General features: G+C 47.2%; 1 protein-coding gene across 7 annotated transcripts; it reads right to left on the bottom strand.

The window, feature by feature from the left end:
• Positions 1–10733: 10733 nt before the first annotated feature.
• Positions 10734–22916, bottom strand: CFAP298 (cilia and flagella associated protein 298). Of its 7 annotated transcripts, none has more exons than XM_058427255.1 (7): positions 22266–22908; positions 18863–18979; positions 16672–16739; positions 13178–13336; positions 12216–12347; positions 11327–11422; positions 10734–11028 (listed from the first exon to the last, which is right to left on the bottom strand). In XM_058427255.1, the coding sequence occupies exons 1-7, from the start codon at positions 22402–22404 to the stop codon at positions 10918–10920; spliced, it is 822 nt and encodes a 273-aa protein (XP_058283238.1). In that variant the 5' UTR covers positions 22405–22908; the 3' UTR covers positions 10734–10917. The 7 variants fall into 7 exon arrangements, with proteins under 7 accessions (XP_058283238.1, XP_032030626.1, XP_058283239.1 ...); XM_032174735.2 differs by having other exon boundaries at positions 18863–19030; positions 22266–22881; XM_058427256.1 differs by lacking the exon at positions 22266–22908 and adding an exon at positions 20001–20097 and having other exon boundaries at positions 18863–19030.
• Positions 22917–23963: the final 1047 nt, after the last annotated feature.

Below are 23963 nucleotides of genomic sequence, written 5' to 3'. Positions count from 1 at the left end.
GTCTCACTCAGCATCACCACTGTACCAGCTCAGATAATAATTAAACATCTCCAAACCTGCAATTCTAATATAGAAGCTCATCATCAGTGGAGTCCACATCCACAAAGGACATTGGAGAGAGTCAAACTGCTCCTCCCAATGGACAAAAACCATGTGTTTTGTATCAAGTCTTCAATACACAACGTGTAGTCAGAGCGCATTTCTCTGAGCGTACATTGTTGGAGAAATACAAACTTTCTTTGGATATCAAATTATTTACTAGAAAAAACATTTTTATGAAGGGAAAATAATATATGTGGGTTTAAATAGGAGACAGGATTCAAAGTTTCATCATTTCACTAAACGCATCTCCATATGAATTGTCCGTGTGATTTTTGTGAAAGAGAAGAGAATGAGGAGCAAGCGAGAGCCGATGTTCCTGTTAAACCCTGGCCATCCTTCTCATCCATGGTGCTGCGTGTGGGGAACACACACCCGGGGCTCACCTGAGCCTGCTTGGGACGTGTGTCACTCAGATAGTTCTGCAAGCGACTCGCATGCAATAGGCAGTAAACGCCGACGTCGTGAATGAAGAAAATACTACAAAGAGGAAACAGAAGGCACTTTTGTCCCCGTGCGTCATTCTAACTGTGGGAGTGTGTGTGTGTGTCCTGAGGTGTGCGAGTGGGCGTGTGTGTGTCCTGAGGTGTGTGAGAGGTCGTATGTTTGTCCTGAAGTGTGTGAGAGTTTATATAGGTTTCTGAGGTATGTGAGGGGTTGTGTGTGTCCCTGAGGTGTATGACGTGTATGTGTGTCTTGAGGTGTGTGAGTGGTTGTGTGTGGGTCCTAAGGTGTGTGAGAGGTTGTGTGAGTCCTGAGGTGTGTGAGATGGTTGTGTGTGAGTCCTGAGGTGTGTGACGGGTTGTGTGTGTGTCCTGAGAAGTGTGATGAATTGTGTGGGTCCTGAAGTGTGTGAGGGTTTGTGTTTGAGACCCTCAGGTGTGTCAGGGCTGTGTTTGAGACCCTGAGGTGTGTGAGGGGTTGTGTGTGGGTTCCTGAGGTGTGTGAGGGGTTGTGTGTATGAGCCTGAGGTGTGTGAGTTCCTTATGTGGGTTCCTGAGGTGTGTGAGGGGTTGTGTGTGTGTCCTGAGGTGTGTGAGGGGTTGTGCTTGGGTCCTGAGGTGTGTGAGTGGGTGTTTGTCCTGAGGTGTGAGGGGTTGTGTGTGTGTCCTGAGGTGCGTGAGGGGTTGTGTGTGTCCTGAAGTGTGTGAGAGGTTGTGTAGGTCTCAGGCTTTGCAGCTCCCCTCCTGAGCCTCAGCCGAGGTGGCTCCCAGGGCAGGGTCCCCCCATCCCCCTCTCTGCTGCGGCTCTCTGTGTGTTGCTCTTCCCGGCCAGGCCAGGACATTTTCTTCATTGAGTCTTCCCCAGATTCTCACCCTGCAGCAAATGCGTGTGGCAGCAGGTCAGGGCGGAGCCTCCTGGGCGTTTGGACTGTGGGGCCCTTCTCTTCTCTCTGATAAGGCCCCGGTTTTCTGTTCAGCCTCGTGGTGCCTTAGCCGCATTTCAGGCATGGTCTTCCAGGGCCCTCTGGTCTGAACATTCTGTAGAGGAAACCACGGCATACCTTTCACTCATCTTTTAAAATCAGAAGCCAGTTCCTGAGTGGCTGCTTGGAGTAGCAGCAGATAACACTTTTTAAAGTAGCTTATGTGTTTAAATTTCTGGTTCAAAGGACTACTTCTATAGTGGTACAGACCCTGACAAAAGAAATCACCTTTTCTAAATAACATCACTGCAAATGGGCAATATGACCTGGGAACTAGTGAGATGCCGTTGAGATTGCAACCCAGCCCACTGGAGCTGAATGAATTCGTGGATGACTAAATGTCGGAATAAGTTAGGGGAGGGGTGCGTGTCATGCAAGGAATGACATGAGCTCACACTGTGCCTCGAGTGATGCAGATCATAGTAGATTCCAGCGAAATACTTGCAGCTGTGTTGAGTTCCTCAAACTACAACAAAATTCTTAAGGCAAAACTTGTGAGAGGTGGAGAGAAGAGAGTGTGAGCCCTGTGATCGAATATGAATTGTAAAATATGCCTTAATACTATTACCAGTAGCTGTAGTGTACAATGATAGAACCAAAAGATAAAGAATTTCGGCCGGGCATGGTGGCTCACGCCTGTAATCCCAGCACTCTGGGAGGCCGAAGCAGGCAGATCACAAGGTCAAGAGATCAAGACCATCCTGGCCAAAATGGTGAAACCCTGTCTCTACTAAAAATACAAAAAAATAAAATAAAATAAAATAGCTGGGTGTGGTGGCACGCGTCTGTAGTCCCAGCTACTTGGGAGGCTGAGGCAGGAGAATCGGTTGAACCTGGGAGGTGGAGGCTGCAGTGAACAAAGATTGCACCACTGCACTCCAGTCTGGCGGCAGAGTGAGACTCTGTCTCAAAAAAAACCAAAAAAGATAAAGATTTTCTACTCATTTTCTAGTTGTTCCCTCAGTGGTGCATTTTAGCACACTCAAAACTCCATGTTTCTTTTGGATTTTGTGAGCTGAGTCTGAATGTTATAAGTGACACACTCCTTTTTTTTTTTTTTCTTGTGAGACAAGGTTTTGCTCTGTTGCCTAGACTGGAGTGCAGTGGCACCATCTCGGTTCACTGCAACCTCGACCTCTTAGGCTCAAGAAATCCTCCCACCTCAGCCTCCCTAGTAGCTAGAACTACAGGTTCACATCACCACACCCAGCTAATTTTGGAATTTTTAGTACAGACAGGTCTCGCTATGTTGCACTGGCTGGTCTCAAACTTCTGGACTCAAGTGATCCACCTGTCTCAGCCTTTTAAAGTGCTGGGATTACACACTCTTTAAACATGTTCTCTGTACAATATTTTGTAAGGGTTGAGAATAAGGAAAGACATTGTCCCTTTAAGCAAAGTGGTAAGGCAACATATAAAAACTACTCAATCCACAATAGTGAGAACTTCCATTAATTACATTCTAAAGTTTTTTGTTTAAAATGAATTGAGGGAGTACAGTATGCTCTTCAAGATAATGAGCAGAGAAAAATGTCCAGTGCTTGCTAGCCGTCTCAATAAAGTATTTACTCTATGTTGTGTTATTTTGTTTTTGTAGTAGGACCCAAGTGATTAGAAAGGAAATCACACAGTCAGTGACTAGCTGAGACTGAGTACGGACAGGGGAAGAAGCTAACTTACATCTAAAGAGACCTGAAGTCAGGAGACATTTCTAGATAAACCCCTCAGCCAGATAACATCAACCCATGACTTCCAATACCATGCTGTTTGTAATGATGTCAGTTGGAGTTCTTCCTGGGATAAAGGAGGGCAGGCGGTCAGCACTGTTCCTTTCGTTCAAGCAGTCCTTACTGGACACCCGTGTCCTCATCCTTGCTAATACACCGACCAGCCACACACACTGCACCACAGAGTCCCTGTGTCATACCAGCCCTGCAGGCACCTGTTTCTTGGCACCAAGTGTTTTCATGAGTGTGAACCCATCTGATGTTAGTGGCCAGTGGGGAAAATGCCCATGGGAAGAGGAGTGTCGGGGGAGCCCGAGCCTGTGGCCCGGACGTTCTGCACAGTGAGTTGCTGCCAGTACGTGATGTGCTGATGCAATTCATAGCTGCTCAGCACGCCTCTGCCCAGATTCCGTTTATTATCCTACTAAATAATTATTTTCATTGTCTTCATCTTTTTAATGGCAATACTGATGTCTTTATCTTAAAATCTGAAGAAGGCTCTCTCCACGGGGCAGACTTTGTCATTTACAAGCTAACTGGTGAGAAATTGAAGGGGAAAATGTGATCACGTAAGTGCCTTTGGAAGACCGCAATCCGGGTGTGCAGTCACTCAATTATAACTTGGTGGGAAGGGAAGCAGGGAGGTTTGAGGAAGTGAGAGGCTAGACTCTGGTTCAGAAACCTGTGCTCAAGCCTGGGTCCTTCTCATTGGCCGGGGGTCTTGCAGAAGACACGGCCTCTCTCTGAGTTCAGTTCCTGTATCTGCAGGGACCACGATCCATCAGCCAGTTGATATGATGAGTAGATGGGGAACCCATGGGACAGCGTGCAGGGAACTCCAGAACGCTGCATATTTCTCTGCATTTTGTGTGTATGACAAGCCACGTGGGGGTTATTATTTCCATCAAGCACTAGATGAAATCCATTCCACCCAATTCTATCTAGTTGTTGCCTTCCTAGAAACACAGGAATAACCTGCAGCAGCACCCCCTTCCGTTCTGTGGCACTGACACAATTAAGAAATCTACTTTTGTGCTTTTACACATTGAACTGACAGGTAAGGTCAGGCATCGACTGTCACAGGGGCCAGTGGAGAGGTAGGAGGGTCGCCCACATTTGATGAATCCTGCATCACGGTGCTGGACTTCTTGTTCCACGGTGTTGGACACTAAACTTGTTCACATTCAATAACTTGAGCACGAATAATGGCAGCTCACAGTAATAACGCCTGTTGGGTGCGGGCCCTGTGCTCTGCTCTAAACACTGCTCCTGTTACCCCTAATAGACATGGGCCCTGCATTTCACAAACATGAATTCTGAAGACCACGAATAACCGATCTGGCCCAGCTCTATTGGGCCCTAACTCTGTGCCTGGGGTTGGGATGCGGGTTGTGTTTGGAGCCTGTTGCAGATGCGGATTCGTCTGCTCCACGGAGGGTGCTCTCACGCACTCTGTGTGGCCTGGAGCTCAGAAACCTGTGCTGGACTCAGTGCCTGCAGACGCTGCCCCTGGGTAGCTGTTTTCCAGGCGTCAGGAGACATGCTCTGGAGGCTCCAGAAGCACAGACGGATCATGAGGTCAGGAGATTGAGACCATCCTGGCTAACATGGTGAAACCCTGTCTCCACTAAAAACACAAAAAAATTAGCCAGGCGTGGTGGCAGGTGCCTGTAGTCCCAGCTACTCGGGAGGCTGAGGCGGGTGAATGGCATGAACCCTGGAGGTGGAGCTTGCAGTGAGCCGAGATCGCGCCACTGAACTCCAGCCCGGGCGACAGAGCGAGACTCCGTCTCAAAAAGAAAAGAAAGTGAGGGAGAAAATGTTCACTATGGAGTCTCACATGTGGGTGGTGTCTGGTGCTGAAACTGAAAGAGGTTTCAGTTTTGTATGTAATATATACAAGGGTGAAAATAGTTTACATCACAAATCAGATTAAGGACAATAAATGTATAGGGAAAAGAGTTAGCAGGTTGCTATGTAATTAGATTAGTCAAATTGTGTTTCAACAAAAATCAGTGAAAACATTCTGTGAGCATCAATTGGTTATGTGGAGTTCATGATAGTGTAACATATCTTATTATTTGTAAGCTGTATGCTACATATCCTTGATATCGGCAAAATTTATAACAAACTTACATCTGTATTTATATGCACATGTATTTTGGGAAAGCTATTGTTAAACATTTAAGAGTGTACCACTATCATGGCCGGGCGCGGTGGCTCACACCTGTAATCCCAGCACTTTGGGAGGCTGAGGTGGGTGGATCATGAAGTCAGGAGTTCAAGACCAGCCTAGCCAAGATGGTGAAACCCCGTCTCTACTAAAAATACAAAAATTAGCCGGGTATGGTGGCAGGCGCTTGTAATCCCAGCTACTCCAGAGGCTGAGGCAGAGAATTGCTTGAACCCAGGAGGCAGAGACTGCAGTGAGCCGAGATCGTGCCACTGCACTCCAGCCTAGGTGACAGATTGAGACTCCATCTCAAAAAAAAAAAAAAAAAAATTTTAAAAGAGTGTACCACTATCTACATAAATACATACACTGAAAATGCATAATAACTCCAGCTGCTCTGATCCCAAACGCCAACATCCATGAAAATGTCCTACAAGAGAGGGAGGGAGCTGCATCAATTGCGCTGATGACCCTGGGCCGACTGTCCTAAGATCTGTTAGGTCTGTGATCTGGGAGGGCCCTGGAGATCCTGAGGCAGCAGGTGAGGCCTGAGGCCTGGAACCCCGAGCCCAGCTAAAACTAAAAAGAAAACTAAAAACTCTTAAGTGTAGAGTTCAGTGATACTCACATTCTTGTGCAACCATCAGCACCATCCATCTCCAGAATGTTTTTATCTTCCCAAACTTAAAACTCTATACCCATTAAACAGTAACTCTCCATCCTTCCCTGCTCTCTCCCCAGCCCCTAACAACCATCATTCTGCTTTGTCTCTGAATCTGACTACTCTAGGAACCTCGTATAAGTGGAATTTTACAGTATTTGTCATTTGGTATCTGGCTTATTTCACTCAGCGTAATGTCATCAAGGTTCATCCCTGTTGGAGGATGTGTCAGGATTCCCTTCCGTTGCAAGGCTGAATTATATTCCATCGTGCGGATACACCTCTTGTTGACTCATTCATCCTCTGATTGACTCATTCAACCTCTCGTTGACTCATTCACCCTCTCGTTGACTCATTCATCCTCTCGTTGACTCATTCACCCTCTCGTTGACTCATTCATCCTCTTGTTGACTCATTCATTCTCTTGTTGACTCATTCATCCTCTTGTTGCTCATTCTTCTGTGGATGGGCACTTGGGTTGCCTCCACATTTGAGTTATTGTGAATCGTGCTGCCGTGGACGTGGCTGTACTGCAACTGGTTTTGCATTTATTTGAATAGGTGGATTTCAAAGGTACAAAAGACCATCCTGTGAAGCGTGACTCCCTCCCAGCCCATCCTCCAGGCCCCCTAGAGTTTTAACCACAAGCAGCCACGGTCACCAGTTTCTTGTGATCTTTCCTCACGTGTTCTAAGAGTATGTGAGCATATGTGTTATGCTATGGTAGAGGCTGGATGCGGTGGCTCACGCCTGTAATCCCAACACTTTGGGAGGCCGAGGCAGGCAGATCACCTGAGGTTGGGAGTGAGACCAGCCTGGCCATCACAGTGAAACCCTGCCTCCACTAAAATTACTAAAATTAGTCGGGCACAGTGGTGCGTGCCTGCAATCTCAGCTACTCAGGAGGCTGAGGCAGAAGAACAGCTTGAACCCGGGAGGTGGAGGTTGCAGTGAGCCAAGATCATGCCCCTGCACTCCAGCCTGGGTAACAGAGTGAGACCCTGTCTCTAAATAAATAAATAAATACAATAAATAAAATTAAAAATCTAACAACAGTGCCCTGGTTCCCATGATCTCACAGTCCATCCAGGGAGACAGACTTGTAACCAAATGCCGTGATTACAACCAGCTCAATGGGAGATGAAGAAGGTGTGTTCGGAAACCTGGGAACCGAGGAGGGAGTGGGCTCTCAACCTTAACACGGGCTGTGGGGGAGTTGGGCAAGAATCAGAAACAGATTATGTAGATGATACTGGAACTGTGTGTTTTCCCATTTGCAAAAAAAATTTTAAATTATATTTTACAATGTTAGTATATTCTGAGCATTTTAAGAAGTAAAGTCCACTTTGATAAAAGGAAGAATGTCTGTCTTCCTTGTATATGTATCTATTCCTATAGAATACCCATTTGTGTCTTAGTTTGTGAGAGCTGCCATAACGAAATACCATGGACTAGGTGGCTTAAACAACAGACACTGATTTTCTTACAGTTCTGGAGGCCAGAGGTCCAGTATCACAGCATTGGCAGGGCTGGTTCTTCCCGAGGCCCCGCTACTTGTCTTGCAGGTGGCGGCCTTCTCCCTGTCCCTTTCCTCTGTGTACATAGATCCCTGGTGTCTCTTTTTTTTTTTTTTTTTTGAGATGGAGTCTCGCTGTGTCACCCAGGAGAGCAGTGGCATGATCTCAGCTCACCAACACTTCTGCTTCCTGGGTTCAAGCAATTCTCCTGCCTCAGCCTCCCGAGTAGCTGAGATTATAGGCACACACCACCATGCACAGCTAACTATTGTATTTTCAGTAGAGACCATGCACCATGTTGGCCAGGCTGGTCTCGAACTCCTGGCCTCAGGTGATCCACTCGCCTTGGCCTCCCAAAGTGCTGGGATTATAGACGCCTCATCTTGGGCAATTTAATCCCTCTGGACTTTGGTTTCCTAACTCGTGAGATGACAATAGTAGTTTCTTTCTAATTTGGCTGTTTTTAGGTATAAATGAAACAAATAGATAGGTAAAGTGCTTAGTACAACCGTCTGGGAAATAGTAAAGTCTCCATAATGCCAGCTGCCATTACTGTTATGTCTGGCATCGAACTTCTCCTGGCAATCAGCCACCTCTCTCCTTGAGCCCTGTCTAGGGCCAGTGGGTTTTTGGTCATGTAGAGGGGCAACTCCTGTCTTGCAAGGAACAGCAAGAGGTGGGGGCAAGCAGCTCTCTTTCGTCACTTCTTCAAGGGGGTGGTTGCTGAGGCTTTGGAAGCGAATTTAGCGAGCTCAGACCCTCTCAAGGCTACTGTGCTCCAAGTATGTGGCAGTTCATTTCAAGCTTGATGGCACATTCTTTGCAGAGCAGTTGCCAAGGAATGAGGTAATCTTGCGACAGAAATACTGCCTGATGCTGTCAGTTTGATGGTCGAAAAGGTTTTAAGTGGTGTCAAATTTTATTACTAGCATTCCTGGTTTCCATGAAAGAACCACGTAAGACAAGTTATGTCAAAGGACAAAACCGCAGACCCAGATGGGCACTGTGCATAAACAGACACTTGGTTTCCCTTTGATATTGACCCAAAGAGGGACTGGATTAAAAAAAGAAGAAAATAACACCAAGACCACAGACTTAAGCTGATCAGTGGTCTAACACTGGCAAGATTACTTTTGTTGATAAATTGATTTCTTGGGAAATCCTGGGAAAGTTCCTGGATGTGACCCTGTGGTCCTACCACCACTAGCTATCTGTGACCTTGGATGAGTCAGCAAGTGGACGCAAAGGGAACACACACAGCACGGTGACACAGCGGGCACCACCTGCCCCCCACCGTCACAGATGGCTTACAAATAAGCTACTCATGTACTTACTAAGATCTGCTGCACCCATACACACCAAGCTCAGAGAGGCTTTTGAGGCAGACAACGGCAGGGAGAGAGGATGGTTCTTCTCGCATGGGTATTTAAGGACTGTAGTGTCATGGGTGAGTGACTTTTTGGTTAGTAAGTTCTGCTGATTACATGAAGCAATGGGATAACTATCACGGCCAAAAGAGTATTCATACCGCAGGCTCAGTAAGACTTTCTAATGATACTGAAGTAGTAGTTCCCTGAAAAGAGCTACTATGATCACATGGCTTGGTTAACTGTTTCTTACACGTCTGAGCATGAATTTAATACACATGAACTATACACCGACAAAGACAGAATGCTCCTGAAATAAAATCACAGCATCTTATTGCATATACTGCATCATCCAAGGTCAAAACCCTTTCACAGAGACATTTAAAACTATAACCAAGTAAAAGAGAAAATAGATGCAAATTTGCTTTTACAAAATTTGAAAATCAACCACAAGAGTAAGGCAGCTACAATGCACTTTAGAGAATAGCGCTTTGCTCTCAGGTCTGGGACCCACCCCCTGTGCAAGGCCGCCTGGCAGCAGGCAGGAACCAAACCCCTGCCACCTCCACTCGCTCCCAGGGTTCCTCTTTGCAGGATGGCGGGGAGCGCAGGCACCAAGGCAGGAAGGCCGGGGCAGGAAGATGCCCCGCATCCTTCACTTTCCCTCAGTGCGAGCACACCAAGTTCCCTCTAACCAGGAGAACAGGACCCTAGGCACCAAAAGTCAAGCATGAGGAAACGTCTGGGCCATTTCTGGTTGCCACAGGCAGTCTGGCAGATGTCTTTCAGATGTTAAAGTGCCAGGGTTTGCAGGATACTTGGATGGTTTACAGCGATGATGAGTTGGAGTCTTTAAACTCAATGGTGTCCTAGATACTCAGTTAGGATGATAGTGATCCCATCCATTCCGTGGTTGGTCACTGAGCTGTGTACGAAGCTGAACCTAGAATCAGACCCCACATCCATAGGGAGAAATCATCACCCTTTACCGGGATCTGGATTTGTCTTCAGGATCTATTCTGAGGAAGGAGACTTGAGAAGCTGAGAAACTCCAGAAGAATTTAAGTTTCAAAGTCAAATGAGTTTGCTACTCAACTTCCATCACAGTTGTAGCTTTCGCTTCCAGAATACAAGGCCAGAGAGGCATCAACCAGGAGGCAAACTTCACCTTCAAGGCCGGGCAACGCCTGGCTAGTTTGACCCCTCAGCAGGGTGACAGAAGACTCTCCTGCAAGGCTGGGCATTCGGCTTCCAATAGATCTACAAAGAGGGCCAGGAGAAAAAGCACGCTGCGTGCCTGGCGACCTCTAGTGGTCACTGCCAGTCATCAGCTTTCCTCCAATAACCAGTTATCATGAGAATATAAAACAATCAGGAAGAAAAAAAAAGTTTAGCTTTTTTTTTTGAGACAAGAGTTTCGCTCTGTTGCCCAGGATAGAGTGCAGTGGCAGTGATCTTGGCTCACTGTAAGCTCCACCTGCCGGGTTCATGCCATTCTCCTGCCTCTGCCTCCGGAGTAGCTGGGACTACAGGCGCCCGCCACCACGCCCGGCTAATTTTTTTTTGTATTTTTAGTGGAGACGGGGTGTTTCACCATGTTAGCCTGGATGGTCTCAATCTCCTGACCTCGTGATCCGCCCGCCTCGGCCTCCCAAAGTGCTGGGATTACAGGCATGAGCCACCGCGCCCGGCCAAAAGTTTAGTATTTTATCAAAGAAAACCGTGACATACTAAATAGTCCTGAAACAAAAACGATTTACACATTTTCTTCTGACTATGTATTTATTAAGTTCTAAAACCTTGAATAACTGCTATTTTAAAAATTCACACTAAATAGAAATGTTAACATCTTTTACAGAGGGCAGTAAGTGGCCTTTGTTTTTTAATTATAATTGCCTAGGAGAAAGGTGAGCTAATCTCTTTGGAAGCGTCATCAGCTGGTGAACTTCATCTTGGTCTCCACTTTATGTCTTTCACTCCATGAAAATGTCTTTTCAAAGCAGTGTTATCCGCCCATGGTGAGTTTAAACAGGCGTCGTCATCATTTTCTTCCAATCTCTGGAAATAAATGTTTTATTCAGGCAGGCATTTCAGGAAAGTGTTTTGCACATAAAGAGACTGAAGAAAGAGTCCATGACTGACCTCCCCCTCTTCCTGCCCTCTAAGAGCAGGACACTTCCATGTCTAACACCGGGGGACACCTGGCAGGACCCCGACAGACCTACAGAAACAGAAGCTCTAGAAAGACCCCTCCCTGGCATTCTGCAGAGCTCACTGCTCCCCACCAGCCCCAGGTAAGGCACGCGGGCTATGTGTGGGCACCAGCACTGCAGAAAGCCCACCTGTCCCCCACTACCTTGAGTTCCTCTTGTCTTCTGTGATAGTACAGCATCAGCTGCTTCTGCTCCTCACTGCTAATAATAGGCTCTCGGGCTGGAGCTCCCTGTCCCCTCTGCAAAGAGGAGAGCAGAGCAAATTGTGGATTAAGGTGTTCTTAGAGTGACAATCCTGAAGTTACAACAAATGTTTTACAATCGCCTTTGCCGGCTACTAAAGATAAACAGGTCCCCCACGTCTGATCACCCGAAGCGAAGCATCAAGGGAAGCCTTGGTCTTGAGCAGCCCTGAGCCCTGAACTTTCACCGTGTGGAGACCAGAGGCTGCACGATGCCATCTCTGTCTTGACCATTCCCAAGGCAGACACTGCAGGCAGGTCCAGTGGGAAAGGGAGGATGCTCAGAGCCATAGCCTCCGGATCTACATATGGTGGAGGGCCCCATTTCCCCAAAATCACAGCCTAGTGACGTGGGAGCACCCATAAACCCAAGGCGGCCCCTCAGGTTATAGCGCTACACGATGTCCTTCAAAGGTCTCGAACTTTTCCGCCTCCCCTCCTGTACACAGCATCAGCAGTTTGAAAAAGCCTGAAATCAGTGTCAGGCGAAATTTTACATTTCAAAGAACATATTTGTTTACTTGCAGCCCTATTTTTAAGCTTGAAATTAACACAGTATATTTCCTCTCCCCTACATATTAAAACAAACTCTAGATATTGCTAATCAATCCATATTTTCTTCCAGTTTTTGTTCGTGTGCAGGAAGAGGATATTTTTAGTTTAAACCCGAGCCAATAGGATTAAAATATTTGTACTGGTAGTTTAAATATTTCAGATTCATTGTACATTTTTATCAATTTGAAGAGAAATAACAAAAAAATACTGACATGTTAAAGCAAAAAGTACTTACTTGCTGAATCTTGGCGATAATTTTGGTTTTTTCATTTTTCCCCACGTAGTCTGAAAGCTTCTTTGTTCTTCTCAGCTCCTTGGCTGCCCACCACAGCTGCGCCTCTGACTCTTTAATGACGTTGAGCCCTGCCTGGGGCCAATTGTAAGAACTGGCTTGACTGTGTGTTCCCATCCAGGGGGCAGAGCCCAGCTGAGCCCCTCCCAGCAGAGGGCAGGGGACAGATTTCTCCCCGTGCTCACCATGGGAGGCCTGACTCCCCCACCTCACTCTAAGTCCTTGCTGACTTTAGTACCTTCCCTGTTAAGCTTCCACTCATGCTCTGACTCAGCTAACTTCCTCCTCTGGACAACAAGGAGATCCTATCTCATTTGCACCTTGATCCATACAGTTTGTCTTAGACAGATCTGTAGGCCACTGCCAGGGAAGTGCACTGGCATCGTGCTGGGTATTTAAATCGAGGTATAAAGGGGCTGCCTGTTTACTTCTGCATATTCCATTTATTTAACATGGCTTAGACAAAGAATATTGTCCAATAGGATAAGTGAGAAAACCCAAGGAAAATGGAACATGAGGGTCAGAAAATAACATGAAGCAACAGGTAAGACTAGAAACACAAATTTCCATGCAAAGGGACTGATGCATTTGGGTAGAAATAGGAAGAAATTAGGTAGCTGGCTTCCTAGCAGCCAAAGACAGTGGAAATGTTTTCAGTCACTCCTGATGAGCAGCCTCACAAACTGCGTCCACTGCCTCCTGTGTGTGAGGCCAAACCCCTCACTCGTGAGTACCCACTCTCAGGGGCTGCTCCTGAATTCAGAATTCTGCTCTGAAGCAGGGCATAGCAAACCTGAAAGCTGTGTAGGGAGCAAAACGCTACATCTAGAAGAGGAGCATCAAATCTTAAGGGCTTTGGGGGCCATGAATTCACCCTCCAGAGTACCCACTCAAGAACTAGGTACCTGCGTTCCCGACAAGTCTTCCTTATTTTCAAACTCCATGCGGATGGGATCATACGGTGGCAACCCCATGGGGTAAACAATCATCACCGCGCCTCGAAGCTGGTCCAAGGCATCTTTCACCATCTCCATGGTAACACAGACACCGGCTTCCACCTGTTTCTGCAAGCAGAAAGCCGTCGTTATCTACAGTGTGGCTAATCAATTCGGTAAATTCGATCAAGATCTTGTACAAGACCCTTACCAGAGCAACAAAAAGAAATCAAACAGTTCTTGCTCCCAAAGTGACTACCATCTATTTCAGGGGCTGAGCCAAGCACACCGCGGCCTGTATTACAAAGCAGACAGTGAGCAGCACTGAGCATGGAGTACAATGAAGTGCAAAGAATTCTCAAAGGAGAAAGAGCCCAATGCTGGCAGCACAGATGGCGGCGAGGATCATGGGGAGAAGGCACCGCAGGTGGGCCTCGAAATGCAGATGGACTGAAAAGGTAGAGACGGCAGCAGCAGGTGCTTCCTGACAAGCTAAAACAAAGAAAAGCAGGCGCCAGCCCCCTCGGCATGGGGCAGGAAGGAGAGGAGAAGACGAGGCCAGCTCTAGCTGGGTCAGCTGGAGTTTGTTTTTGAAAGGCCACAAAAGCCAAGCTGAGGAGTTCACATTTCCCTTGTTAGGCCAGGGGAAGCGACTGCCTTTTCTGGGAAGGAGTGGTAATGTTGACAGATTTATCTTGTAGCTGGTATAGAACAGACCTAGTTGGCCAAATGTGGCGGCTCACGCCTTACATAATCCCAGCACTTTGGGAGGCCGAGGTGGATGGATCACCTGAGGTCAGCAGTTTGAGACCAGCCTGGCCAACATGGCAAAACCCTGTCTCTCCTAAAAATACAAAAATTAGCTGGGCGTGGTGGCAGGTGCCTGTAATCCCAGCTACTCGGCAGGCTGAGGCAGGAGAATTGCTTGAGCCTGGGAGGCAGAGGTTGGAGTGAGCCAAAATCGTGCCACTGCACTCCAGCTTGGGCAACAGAGTAAGACTCTGCCTCAAAAAAAAGAACAGACCTAGTTGGAGGGAGACCAGGTAGCAGGCTCTGAAGAGTACAGAGGAAGGTGTGATGAAATAACAAATATATCTGGTCTTTGCTACTCAGTTCCAGGCACAGAGCTCCAAAACTCTTGGAATTTCCTGAGTGACAGGAGTGTCTTGTTATTTATAACGAGCCCCTTCTCACCATACCTGAGCTTGTGCTAATACAGTAACCTGTAGTCAGCGCTGGGTTTCAAGGAAGGGGCTGGCCATGCCTGGGAGACCAAGCACATAATTAGAGGGTTGGAGCTTTCGGCCTCACTCCCTTCCTCCACCTCCAGGGGCTAGAGGTTTAAGCAATCATGCCTACTGAACAAAAACACCACAAAAATCTCGGACATCACGGCTCAGTGAAGCTTCCCGATTGGCAAAGACGTTGATGTGCTGGGTGACGCACATCAATGGGGGCGTTGTGGGAAGCTCCAAATTTGTAGTCAAGCTGGACACAAGTATGGGTGGCCTGGGGACCTCACGTGCAGCTGGTGTCTGAAATAAGAGGAGTCTTGTTGGTGATCTTGCCCTTTAACTTGTGGGGTGTGATGCTAACTCCAGGCAGTTAGTGTCAGAATTGAAGGATCTGCCCTTGACCTGTGGGCTCTGTGCTGTCTCTGAGTAGTTAGTGTCAGAATGGAATTGAATTGACTGGCAGGAACCCGGGTGGGCATCAGAATGCAAAAGGCTACAGGAGAGCCTTAAAGAAAGCCAGAGCTGTGGAAGTGAAAGGAAGAGGTGGATTTAAGAGGCATCACAGGAGCAGACGGTACAGAACCCCACTTCAAACCTAGAGGTGACAGAAGGGAGAAGTGTTGAAGATGACGCTGAGGATTTGGCCTATAAAACCAAGACACTGTGGTTCTGTTACTGGAAACAGAGAAGCTCATAGGAGGTGCTGATTCTCAGGGACAGAACACAGAGGGAGAGGAGTGAGGAAGCAAAGAGCTCATTTCTAGAAAACTGGACTTCAAAGTGCTGACCGGGTGTTCAGAGAGAACCATCTCGCAACCAGCTGGAAATTCAGGTTGCAAGTGAAGCAAGATGTCAGGGGGAAAGGATGGAAGCTTCAGAGTTATTTGCAGAGGGTGGAATTTGCATTTGGCAGAGTAGATAAGATACCGAGGGAGGAAGAAGGCCAAGGATAAAAAGTACTTTCAGAAGTACACAGGCAAACGGGAGAAGTGAGGCGACCGAGAGAGGAGTTCCACAGCAAAGTGTGGGGAGAAGGGTGCAGAACAATGGCCAGACCACTGTTTTCTTGCCATGGCCTGAGATGTGCTCACATGCCTAGATGCCATCACCACGCAAACACTGGACTCAACCAAGGCCTCTCCTGTAGAGCTTTATAAAGCCTTTACTATATTAACAGGCACAGAGCTTCAGGGCAGCCTTTGCTGAGGCTCTTCAAAGGTTAGTCAAAAGCTTGATAAGTTTGAGAAATATTGGTTTAAAAATAACAGTTCTGCTGAGCAAATCAGGAGAAGCAGAAGAAAAAGCGGTTATCAGTCGAGAGACTTGCAGTTGAGGGTGGTAGCAACTAATAATCACCAACACACAAATACAAGCAACAGATACAGATACCACTTCTTTCAATAGCCTTAAATTCTTTTCCTCCAGATACACATTATCTGTATGTCAATGCTATAAATTTATGCTCCTCCCTCTATAAAACTGCCTTTGTATAAATGCGGAAGACAATTACAAAAAACCGATTTATATCAAATACATATTAAGTCAATCAAGTGTCTGAAGAGCTACTCTGTGGCCACAATATTCAAATCTCCCCTACTTAGCTTTGTTAAGTTCTTCAAAAACGTAAAAGAAACGAAATCAACATTTGTATTACACATATTTGTATTATACGTGAACCTACATTTACATAAGCCAACAAAAATTTGTCTGCCTAGAGGAACGGAAAGGCCTCTGGGCAACCGTCAGGATTATGAAAGGAAAAGCTACGGCCTACCCCAAATACGCTTGTTTCCTTTGCCTCCGGAAGGCTGAAAGACAAGGCTGGCTGAGAGGCAACTCTGGAAGCCAGAGTTGGAGTTTTATCTCAAAAGACAAGTTTTAGGCCAGGCATGGTGGCTCATGCCTGTTATCCCAGCATTTTGGGAGGCCGAGGCGGGTGGATCACCTGAGGTCAGGAGTTCCAAGACCCAGCCTGCCCAACATGGAGAAACCTCGTCTCTACTAAAAATACAAAATTAGCTGGGCATGGTGGTGTATGCCTGTAATCCCAGCTACTCGGGAGGCTGAGCTGAGGCAGGAGAATTGCTTGAACCCGGGAGGTGGAGGTTGTGGTGAGAGCCGAGATTGCGCCACTGCACTCCAGCCTGGGCAACAAAGGCGAAATTCCATCTCCAAAAAAAAAAAAGAAAAAACCCAACAAGTTTTAGAGCATCATTTAAAAAAGCCAACCTTAGATATTATTGCTTTGGCTTCTTCTATAGTCTTCTTTAACACTTGCTTCATTTTCTCATTTGGAGCTATAAAAATAAAAAGGAGAGAGGGAGAGAGAGCTGTCAAATCCAAAGCCTCTTTAAAGCTCTTCTGAAATATCTCAGTCCCTTCTGTCTGAGTCAGGGGGTAAGTGAACTGAGAGAGTGTGAGTGTGGAATTTAGGGAAGAGAGGCAAGAAACCTGGCTGCTGGAAGTTAGGTGAAGATCTCTTCCCAACAGCAGAGACCTGGAGTGTGCTTTCTGCAAAGTGGCAAAGGCTACAAAAAACAGAAATGCATGTCATTGGGTAAACAGGGCCGGTGAACCTTTTCTGGAAAGGGCCAGAGAGTAAAATTTGAGGCTTTGCAGGCTACACAGTCTTGTTGGGTGGGATAACTCAGCTCTGCCACCGTAGCACAAGAGCAGACAATACTTAAATAAATGGGGTGGCTGCATCTCCATACAATTTTATTTACAATAGGCAACTGGCTAAATTTGGCCCGTAGCCCATAATTTGGTGACCCCTAGATCAGGAAAAAATACGAACTTGAAAGCTTAGAAGCAAAAAAAAAAAAAAAAAAAATGAAGATGGAATGCCCAAACCTAGGGAAAATGGGGCAAGTTGAAACCATACATTCCTAGTAAATAACAGTATTAATTAGACATTGAAAATATTAGAAATACAAGATTGTATTATAATAGAAGTGGTTAGGCTGGGCGTAGTGGCTCACGCCTGTAATCCCAGCACTTTGGGAGGCCAAGATGGGTGGATCACCTGAGGTCAGGAGTTCGAGACCAGCCTGGGCAACATGTTGAAACCCTGTCTCTACGAAAAATACAAAAATTAGCCGGGCATGGTAGCAGGCATGTATAATCCCAGCTACTCTGGAGGCTGAGGCAGGAGAATCGCTGGAACCCGGGAGGCAGAGGTTGCAGCGAGCCGAGATTGCACCACTGCACTCCAGCCTGGGCGACAAAGTGAGATTCTGTCTCAAAAAAAAAAAAAAAGGTGGTTAATTTAAGGACATATTACATATTGGTTTAGTGATGAATAATGAACTGTTAACTGGTTCTCGTATTTTTTTTCTTCATCTTACCACATCTTCTTACGTAAGAAAGACGTGGAAGACCACCATTTTTCAGGTGAACATTGAAAAGAAATAATACTAGGAATTCTTACTATCCCTGATATTTAAAAAAATGTATTTTTGAGCTGGTAAAGGCCTTGCAGGAATACTGTTCTTTTACTCCTAAAAGTGTTTTAGGGCTCATCAATTACAGTGTTTTAAACGGAGATTTTAATGCAGGTTAAAAAGAACAAGCTATCAAAAAGGATTATCATCAATTCCACATGATCAGCCAAACACTGAAAGGAGAGGAATTTCCTCAGTGTTCTGCCATGTACTGAAGTGCTCTGCCCCAGAGAGAAGCATGTCCTTGATCAGGGAAGTCCGTGCGCTGACATGCTTTCCCTTTCCTCTTTCACACAGTCCATCTCGAAAGATCCCCCAACGTCTGCAAACGGTAACAAAACACAACTCTGAATACATTTCAGTGAGTACCTGCCAACAATTATTAGGTGGAACCACATGAAATTGCCAATACTCAACCATTTTTGACCTACAGAAGGGAAAGGGTCATTTCATCTGGTTCATTGAATACATTTAAAAGCAAGCTACAACCTATTAAGAGCAAGACAAAAGCTTCCTTTATCTACCTAATTCATCCTAGATTAGAGTTTTACCACAGGAGCTACAGAGTACAGTATTTTGTAAGTCTGTAGAGAAATGACGAGGTCAATTTTTGAACATAAAGAACTGCTTTCTCACACCTATAATCCCAACACTTTAGGATGCCGAGGCAGGCAGATCACCTGAGGTCAGGAGTTCGAGACCAGCCTGGCCAACATGGCAAAACCCTGTCTCTACTAAAAATACAAAAATTAGCCAGGCATGGTGGCACATGCCTGTAGTCCCAGCTACTCAGGAGGCTGAGGCAGGAGAGTCGCTTGAACCTGGAAGACGGAGGTGGCAGTGAGCTGAGACTGCACCACTGCACTCCAGCCTGGGCTACAGCAAGACTCCGTCTCAAAAAAAAAAAAAAAAAAAGGAACTGTTTTCATACTTATGCCTATATCAAGCATGCACACAGAAGAGAAATCCTCACTTACCCTGCCCATTCCTTCGTCCAATATCATCCTTTTTAAATACTGCACCTCCGCTGGGTACACATTTTTCACCCCATTCATCCTTCAATTTCAATTCTTCAATCTGATCATCGGTCAGTCCTTGCATATTAGGAGGGAGAAATATGCCATGTTCGGCTAATTCTTCCATTTCTTAAAAATAAGTGAAAGACAGTATCACAATCATAACACCTCATACCCCACTGGAATGTAAGCTCCAAAGAGCCAGGGGTCTTGCCCATCTGGCTCATTATTTTGTGGAACAAACACTTATATGCCACTTGCTAAGTGCCAGGCCTGGGCTGGACCCTTGACAAAGAGTCACTGATCCATCCTCAGCCAACAGCACAGAGAGCTCAGGAGCTCACCCCATGTCCCAGGCAGTCAGCCTGCAGATTGAGTGCTCCAATCATTTGAGGTATGTTGTGTTTTCTGGAACTCAGGGAGGGCAAAATTACTATTCATTGAACGCCTGAATATATATTCACATGGGTTTTATAGTTTTCCAATGCACTCACATGGACTATCTCATTTAATTTAACCTTGTACATTCCCCTTACCTTCCTTAATTTACGATTGTATCATGTCAGGCTCGCTCAGATGACACATATGCAGCTGATATCTTTTTTTTTTTTTGAGACGGAATCTCACTGTGTCACCCAGGCTGGAGTGCAGTGGCACGATCTCAGGCTCACTGAAACCTCCAACTCATGGGTTCAAGTGATTTTCCTGCCTCAGCTTCCTGAGTAGCTGGGATTACAGGTGTCCACCACCACGTCCGGCTAATTTTTGTATTTTAATAGAGATAGGGTTTCGCCATGTTGACCAAGCTGGTCTTGAACTCCTGACCTCAAGTGATCCACCCGCCTTGGCCTCCCAAAGTGCTGGGATTACAGGCATGAGCCACCGTGCCTGGCCTGAGATCTTCCATAAAACTTCAGGTCAATGCTTCATAAATAATTTATACAAATCAGCAGAGAGGATTTAAAGCAGCTTATACCCCTCAAAGGTAGCAGAGATGGGACAAGGGACTTGGTTTTCTAGTATCATGTTCACTATTCAACTGCATGGCTATTTTTCCTAATCGTTATATATTCACCCCAAAACCAGTCCACATTTTAACCTTGCAAAATTGTTCCTTCCTTTCTCCCTCTCTCCTTCCTTCCTGTGAAGGAGGCACCTGGATCTCGCTGTTCCCATAACATTGTGTGAGGACATCACCTGACCTGAAATAATACAGTATGAACAAATGGCATCAATGAATGGGATGTTTATTGTCTCCCTCTCCACCACAGTCTAAGCTACTTATTTCTGAAAAATAAGGGAAAGTTAGTCAACATCTATCACAGTCATCATTATAACACCTCATACCCCATTGGAATGTTAGCTTCCAGGGGTCAGGGGTCAGGGGTCTTGCCCATCTGGCTATTTTATGGAACATTTATATGCCACTTGCTATGTGCCAGACCTGGCCTGGGCCTTTGACACGAGGGCACGGTAGTGGTCTTATTCATCCTTGTCTTTTTTTTCTTTGAGACAGGGTCTCCCTCTGTCACCCAGGCAGGAGTGCAGTGGTGCGATCTCAGCTCACTGCAGCGATCTGAGCTCACTGCAGCATTGCTTCCCGGGTTCAAGCGATTCTCATGCCTCGGCCTCCCGAGTAGCTGGGACAACAGGCATGTGTCACCACGCCCAGCTCAGTTTTGTATTTTTAGTAGAGACTGGGTTTCACCATGTTGCCCAGGCTGGTCTAGAACTCCTAGGCTCAAGTGATCCGCCCGCCTCAGCCTCTCAAAGTGTCAGGATTACCCGTGTGAGCCACCGCGCCCGGCCCCATCCTTGTCTTCTGAAGGCTGAGCACTGGTGCAGAATAAATATATGAATTTTAAGTTCACTAATGTGACTCTTAGCATTCAGCACATTTCCAATTTATAACGTTATAGGAAAAGAAGATGAATTCCTTTTCTCCTCAAATGTTTTAACTTAAAAATAACATTTAATATTACGTTTGTGTTGGAAGCTCAATTAAGAAACTACACATAAGTTTCATGAAAAGAACCATGACCCTCAGGAATTTCTCCACGGTGCAAAACTCACATATTCATATAATGTAATCAATACATTTCATAATAAATCACATATTCATGCAATTTAATAAATCACATAAATGAATATACTATTTATTGCAAATAGTTACGTTTGTATTTTCTATATATACATGGTAGTTATATAAACACTTAGTAATATCCTAGACCACATCAGGAAGTATCATCCCGTCAAGTTCAAAAACTATGCTGTCTAATGTGGCAGCTACTCGCTCCCCTTGGCGATTTAAATTTATTTAAATTAAAATGAGCCAGGCGCGATGGCTCACACTTGTAATCCTAGCACTTTGGGAGGCGGAGGCAGGTGGATCACCTGAGGTTAGGAGTTCGAGACCAGCGTGGCCAACATGATGGAACCCCGTCTCCACTAAAGATACAAATATTAGCTGGGCGTGGTTGTGAGCGCCTGTAATCCCAGATACTTGGGAGGCTGAGGCAGGAGGACAGCTTGAACCCAGGAGGCGAAGGTTGCAGTGAGCCGAGATCGCGCCACTGCACTCCAGCCTGGGCGACAGTAAGACCCTGTTTCTCTCTCTCTCTCACACACACACACACACACACACACAATATATATATATATATACACACATATATATATAGTGTGTATATTTAATTAAAATGCAAATGTAAAATTCGGTTGCCTGGCCGCACTAGCCATATTCCAAATGCTCTACGGCCACAAGTGGCCGGCGGCTGCCCAATGGACAGCACAGATGGGGGCCCTTCCACCGTCGGAAAGTTCTGCGGGAAAGCGGGTGCCCTGGAACCTCCGCGGGGTAGGGAGACGGCGCCGCAACGCAACAGGCCGTTTCCAGGGCGGGGAAAGATCACCAAGGCTTCCTCAACTGTAAGGGGCCGTCCCAAAGCCAGGTGGCTCGCTGCTTTACATCGGGCGACGAAAAATAGTAAATCCAGCTTTTAAAAGCCCACCTAGTTCTCATCTCACCCCTCACACGTGATTAATTGCACTAAGTCGACTGTTCAGCCCGGCCTTTCGGCTCCCTCCTCCCTCCCCAGCCTATTTCCACTTATTCGCAGCACCCCAAATCCTGGCTCCGAGAGGCACCTGGGCCCACCTCCCAGCCGGGGGTGTCAGACAGGCCGAACCTTCTCCGGTTCCTTATTCATCTCCGGTTAACCCCAGTGTCCCGTTTCAACCCCGGCTGCTGCAAATCTCTTCAATAATCTTCACAAACCTGACCCCTCGGCCCACCCTGCCCCTCTTTCTCCATCCCACGCCTGTCTCTCGATCTGTCCGGGACGGGCCCGCCCGCGAGCCGCACCTGAGCAGAGGCGCTGCACCTTGAGCCGCCCATTATAGACCCGGGCCACCTGCACCGTGAGCTCCTCCAGCTCGGTGCTCCCAGGCGCCTGCAGCAGGAACTGGCTCTCGTCGCCCCGTTTCACGTGCAGCAGAACCATGGTGGTCCCGCCGAGGCACTGAGGCGGTGAGAAGGCCCGGGCTGCGTGGCCCGCGGTTCCGGCCGGCCGAGGGTCGCCGGATCGCCTGCAGCGGCGACGCACTAACAGCCGCTCAGGGTCCGGAACCCCACGCTCCCGAGCCCGCGGTGAGCGAGGGAAACGGCACTCGCTCCCGGAAGTGGATGTTGCCAAGAGCAACAGTGAAACAGAGAAGAGCCGCCAGCTCAAGCTCAGAACCCGAGTTGGGGAGGCTGGGGTGCACCGAGGCCCAGAATCCACGCCCGTACAGAGCTGCGGCCGGGGAAGCCACCCACACAGTCTGAGACGACAGCTGATTCTGAACCGACCGGCGGAAGGCGATTCGCAGAGCCCCTCCCGGAAGTCACTGTTGTCGGGGCAACTGCCAAAACACAGACCAAGTCGCTGAAGGGGAGGGCCGACCTCCCAATCGACTAGTCTGGGGCCTGAGATTTCCACTGAGGGAGATACGTAGGCTGAGATGCCAGTTACTAGATGGGGAATCGGAAGTACGGCGGGAACCACAAGCGCCGAGTTCCGCAGCTGCCGCCCCACAACCGCTCCACATTCCAGCGTCCCTTCCGCCGCTTTCAGTCTCCACTTCCGGCAACGCTTCCACGCTGCTTCCGGCCTGGGAAAGTTTGGCGGCAGCGCCCTAGAACTGAGTCTTGCGGTTTGCTGCTGTTTGCGCGGGTCTGCTTTTCAGGACGGAGGGGCCAGGTCCAGTGTCCGCACTTCTTCGTTCAGATTGATTTGGATGGCATTGCTAGGGTAGCTCCAGCGGCTCCTGCCAGAGCGACCCTCCCTGAAATATCCTCCAGCAGACTTGCTGAAGGCAGTCGGCGTCAGTCGCTGTTTATTCCGCGCCCCACAGATCCAGTCACTGCTCCCATGGAGCTTATATTTTAGTGTGACAAAAAGAAAACAAAAATAAATGGACAGGCCGGGCGCGGTGGCTTACGCGTGTAATCCGAACACTTTGGGAGGCCGAGGAGGGAGAATCACCCAAGGTCAGGAGTTCGAAACCAGCCTGGCCAACATGGTGAAACCCCGTCTTTACTAAAAATACAAAAATTAGCCTAACGTAGTGGCGCATGCCTGTAATTCCAGCTACTAGGGAGCCTGAGGTGGGAGAATTGCTTGAACCTGGGAGGCGGAGGTTGCAGTGAGCCTAGATCGCGCCACTACACTCCAGCCTCGGCGACAGAGTGAGACTGTGTCTCAAAAATAATAGATAAACGGACAATACAAATTCAAATACAGGTCTAGAGAAAACTAAACAGGTTGATGGACTTCTTATGTTGGATGGTCAGGGAATGCCTTAAGAGATGCGTAACATTTGCGGAGTCCTTAGTAATGAGGTGTCTAGGCGACATAGTGCAAGTCCTCTACCCGTCAAGTCCTCTACCCGTTATCTCGTGGTTCTTGGAGGGGGCAGTGCTGAGTACATACTGATTTGACTATTACAAGCGCACGCTACTTCCTGTTCCTTAAGCTTTGAAACTTTGGTTGTGTACACAGGGTGTACACAGCCTGTGACA

The sequence above is a fragment of the Hylobates moloch genome, unplaced genomic scaffold (assembly GCF_009828535.3).
Source record: "Hylobates moloch isolate HMO894 unplaced genomic scaffold, HMol_V3 SCAFFOLD_14, whole genome shotgun sequence".
NCBI lineage: Eukaryota > Metazoa > Chordata > Mammalia > Primates > Hylobatidae > Hylobates > Hylobates moloch.
The sequence above is the reverse complement of the archived record's forward strand: the minus strand, read 5'-3'. Positions and strand labels throughout refer to the sequence as shown.

What these genes read in the sequence shown, in the direction of transcription:
- CFAP298 (XM_032174735.2), bottom strand. Translation starts at nt 22,404, where the DNA reads ATGGTTCTGCTGCACGTGAAACGGGGCGACGAGAGCCAGTTCCTGCTG. An exon ending in AAGACTTGTCGGGAACGCAG is followed by an intron (nt 12,348 to 13,177) that starts GTACCTAGTTCT and finishes AATTGGCCCCAG; the next exon opens with GCAGGGCTCAACGTCATTAA. An exon ending in GAAGACAAGAGGAACTCAAG is followed by an intron (nt 11,029 to 11,326) that starts GTAGTGGGGGAC and finishes ATTTATTTCCAG; the next exon opens with AGATTGGAAGAAAATGATGA.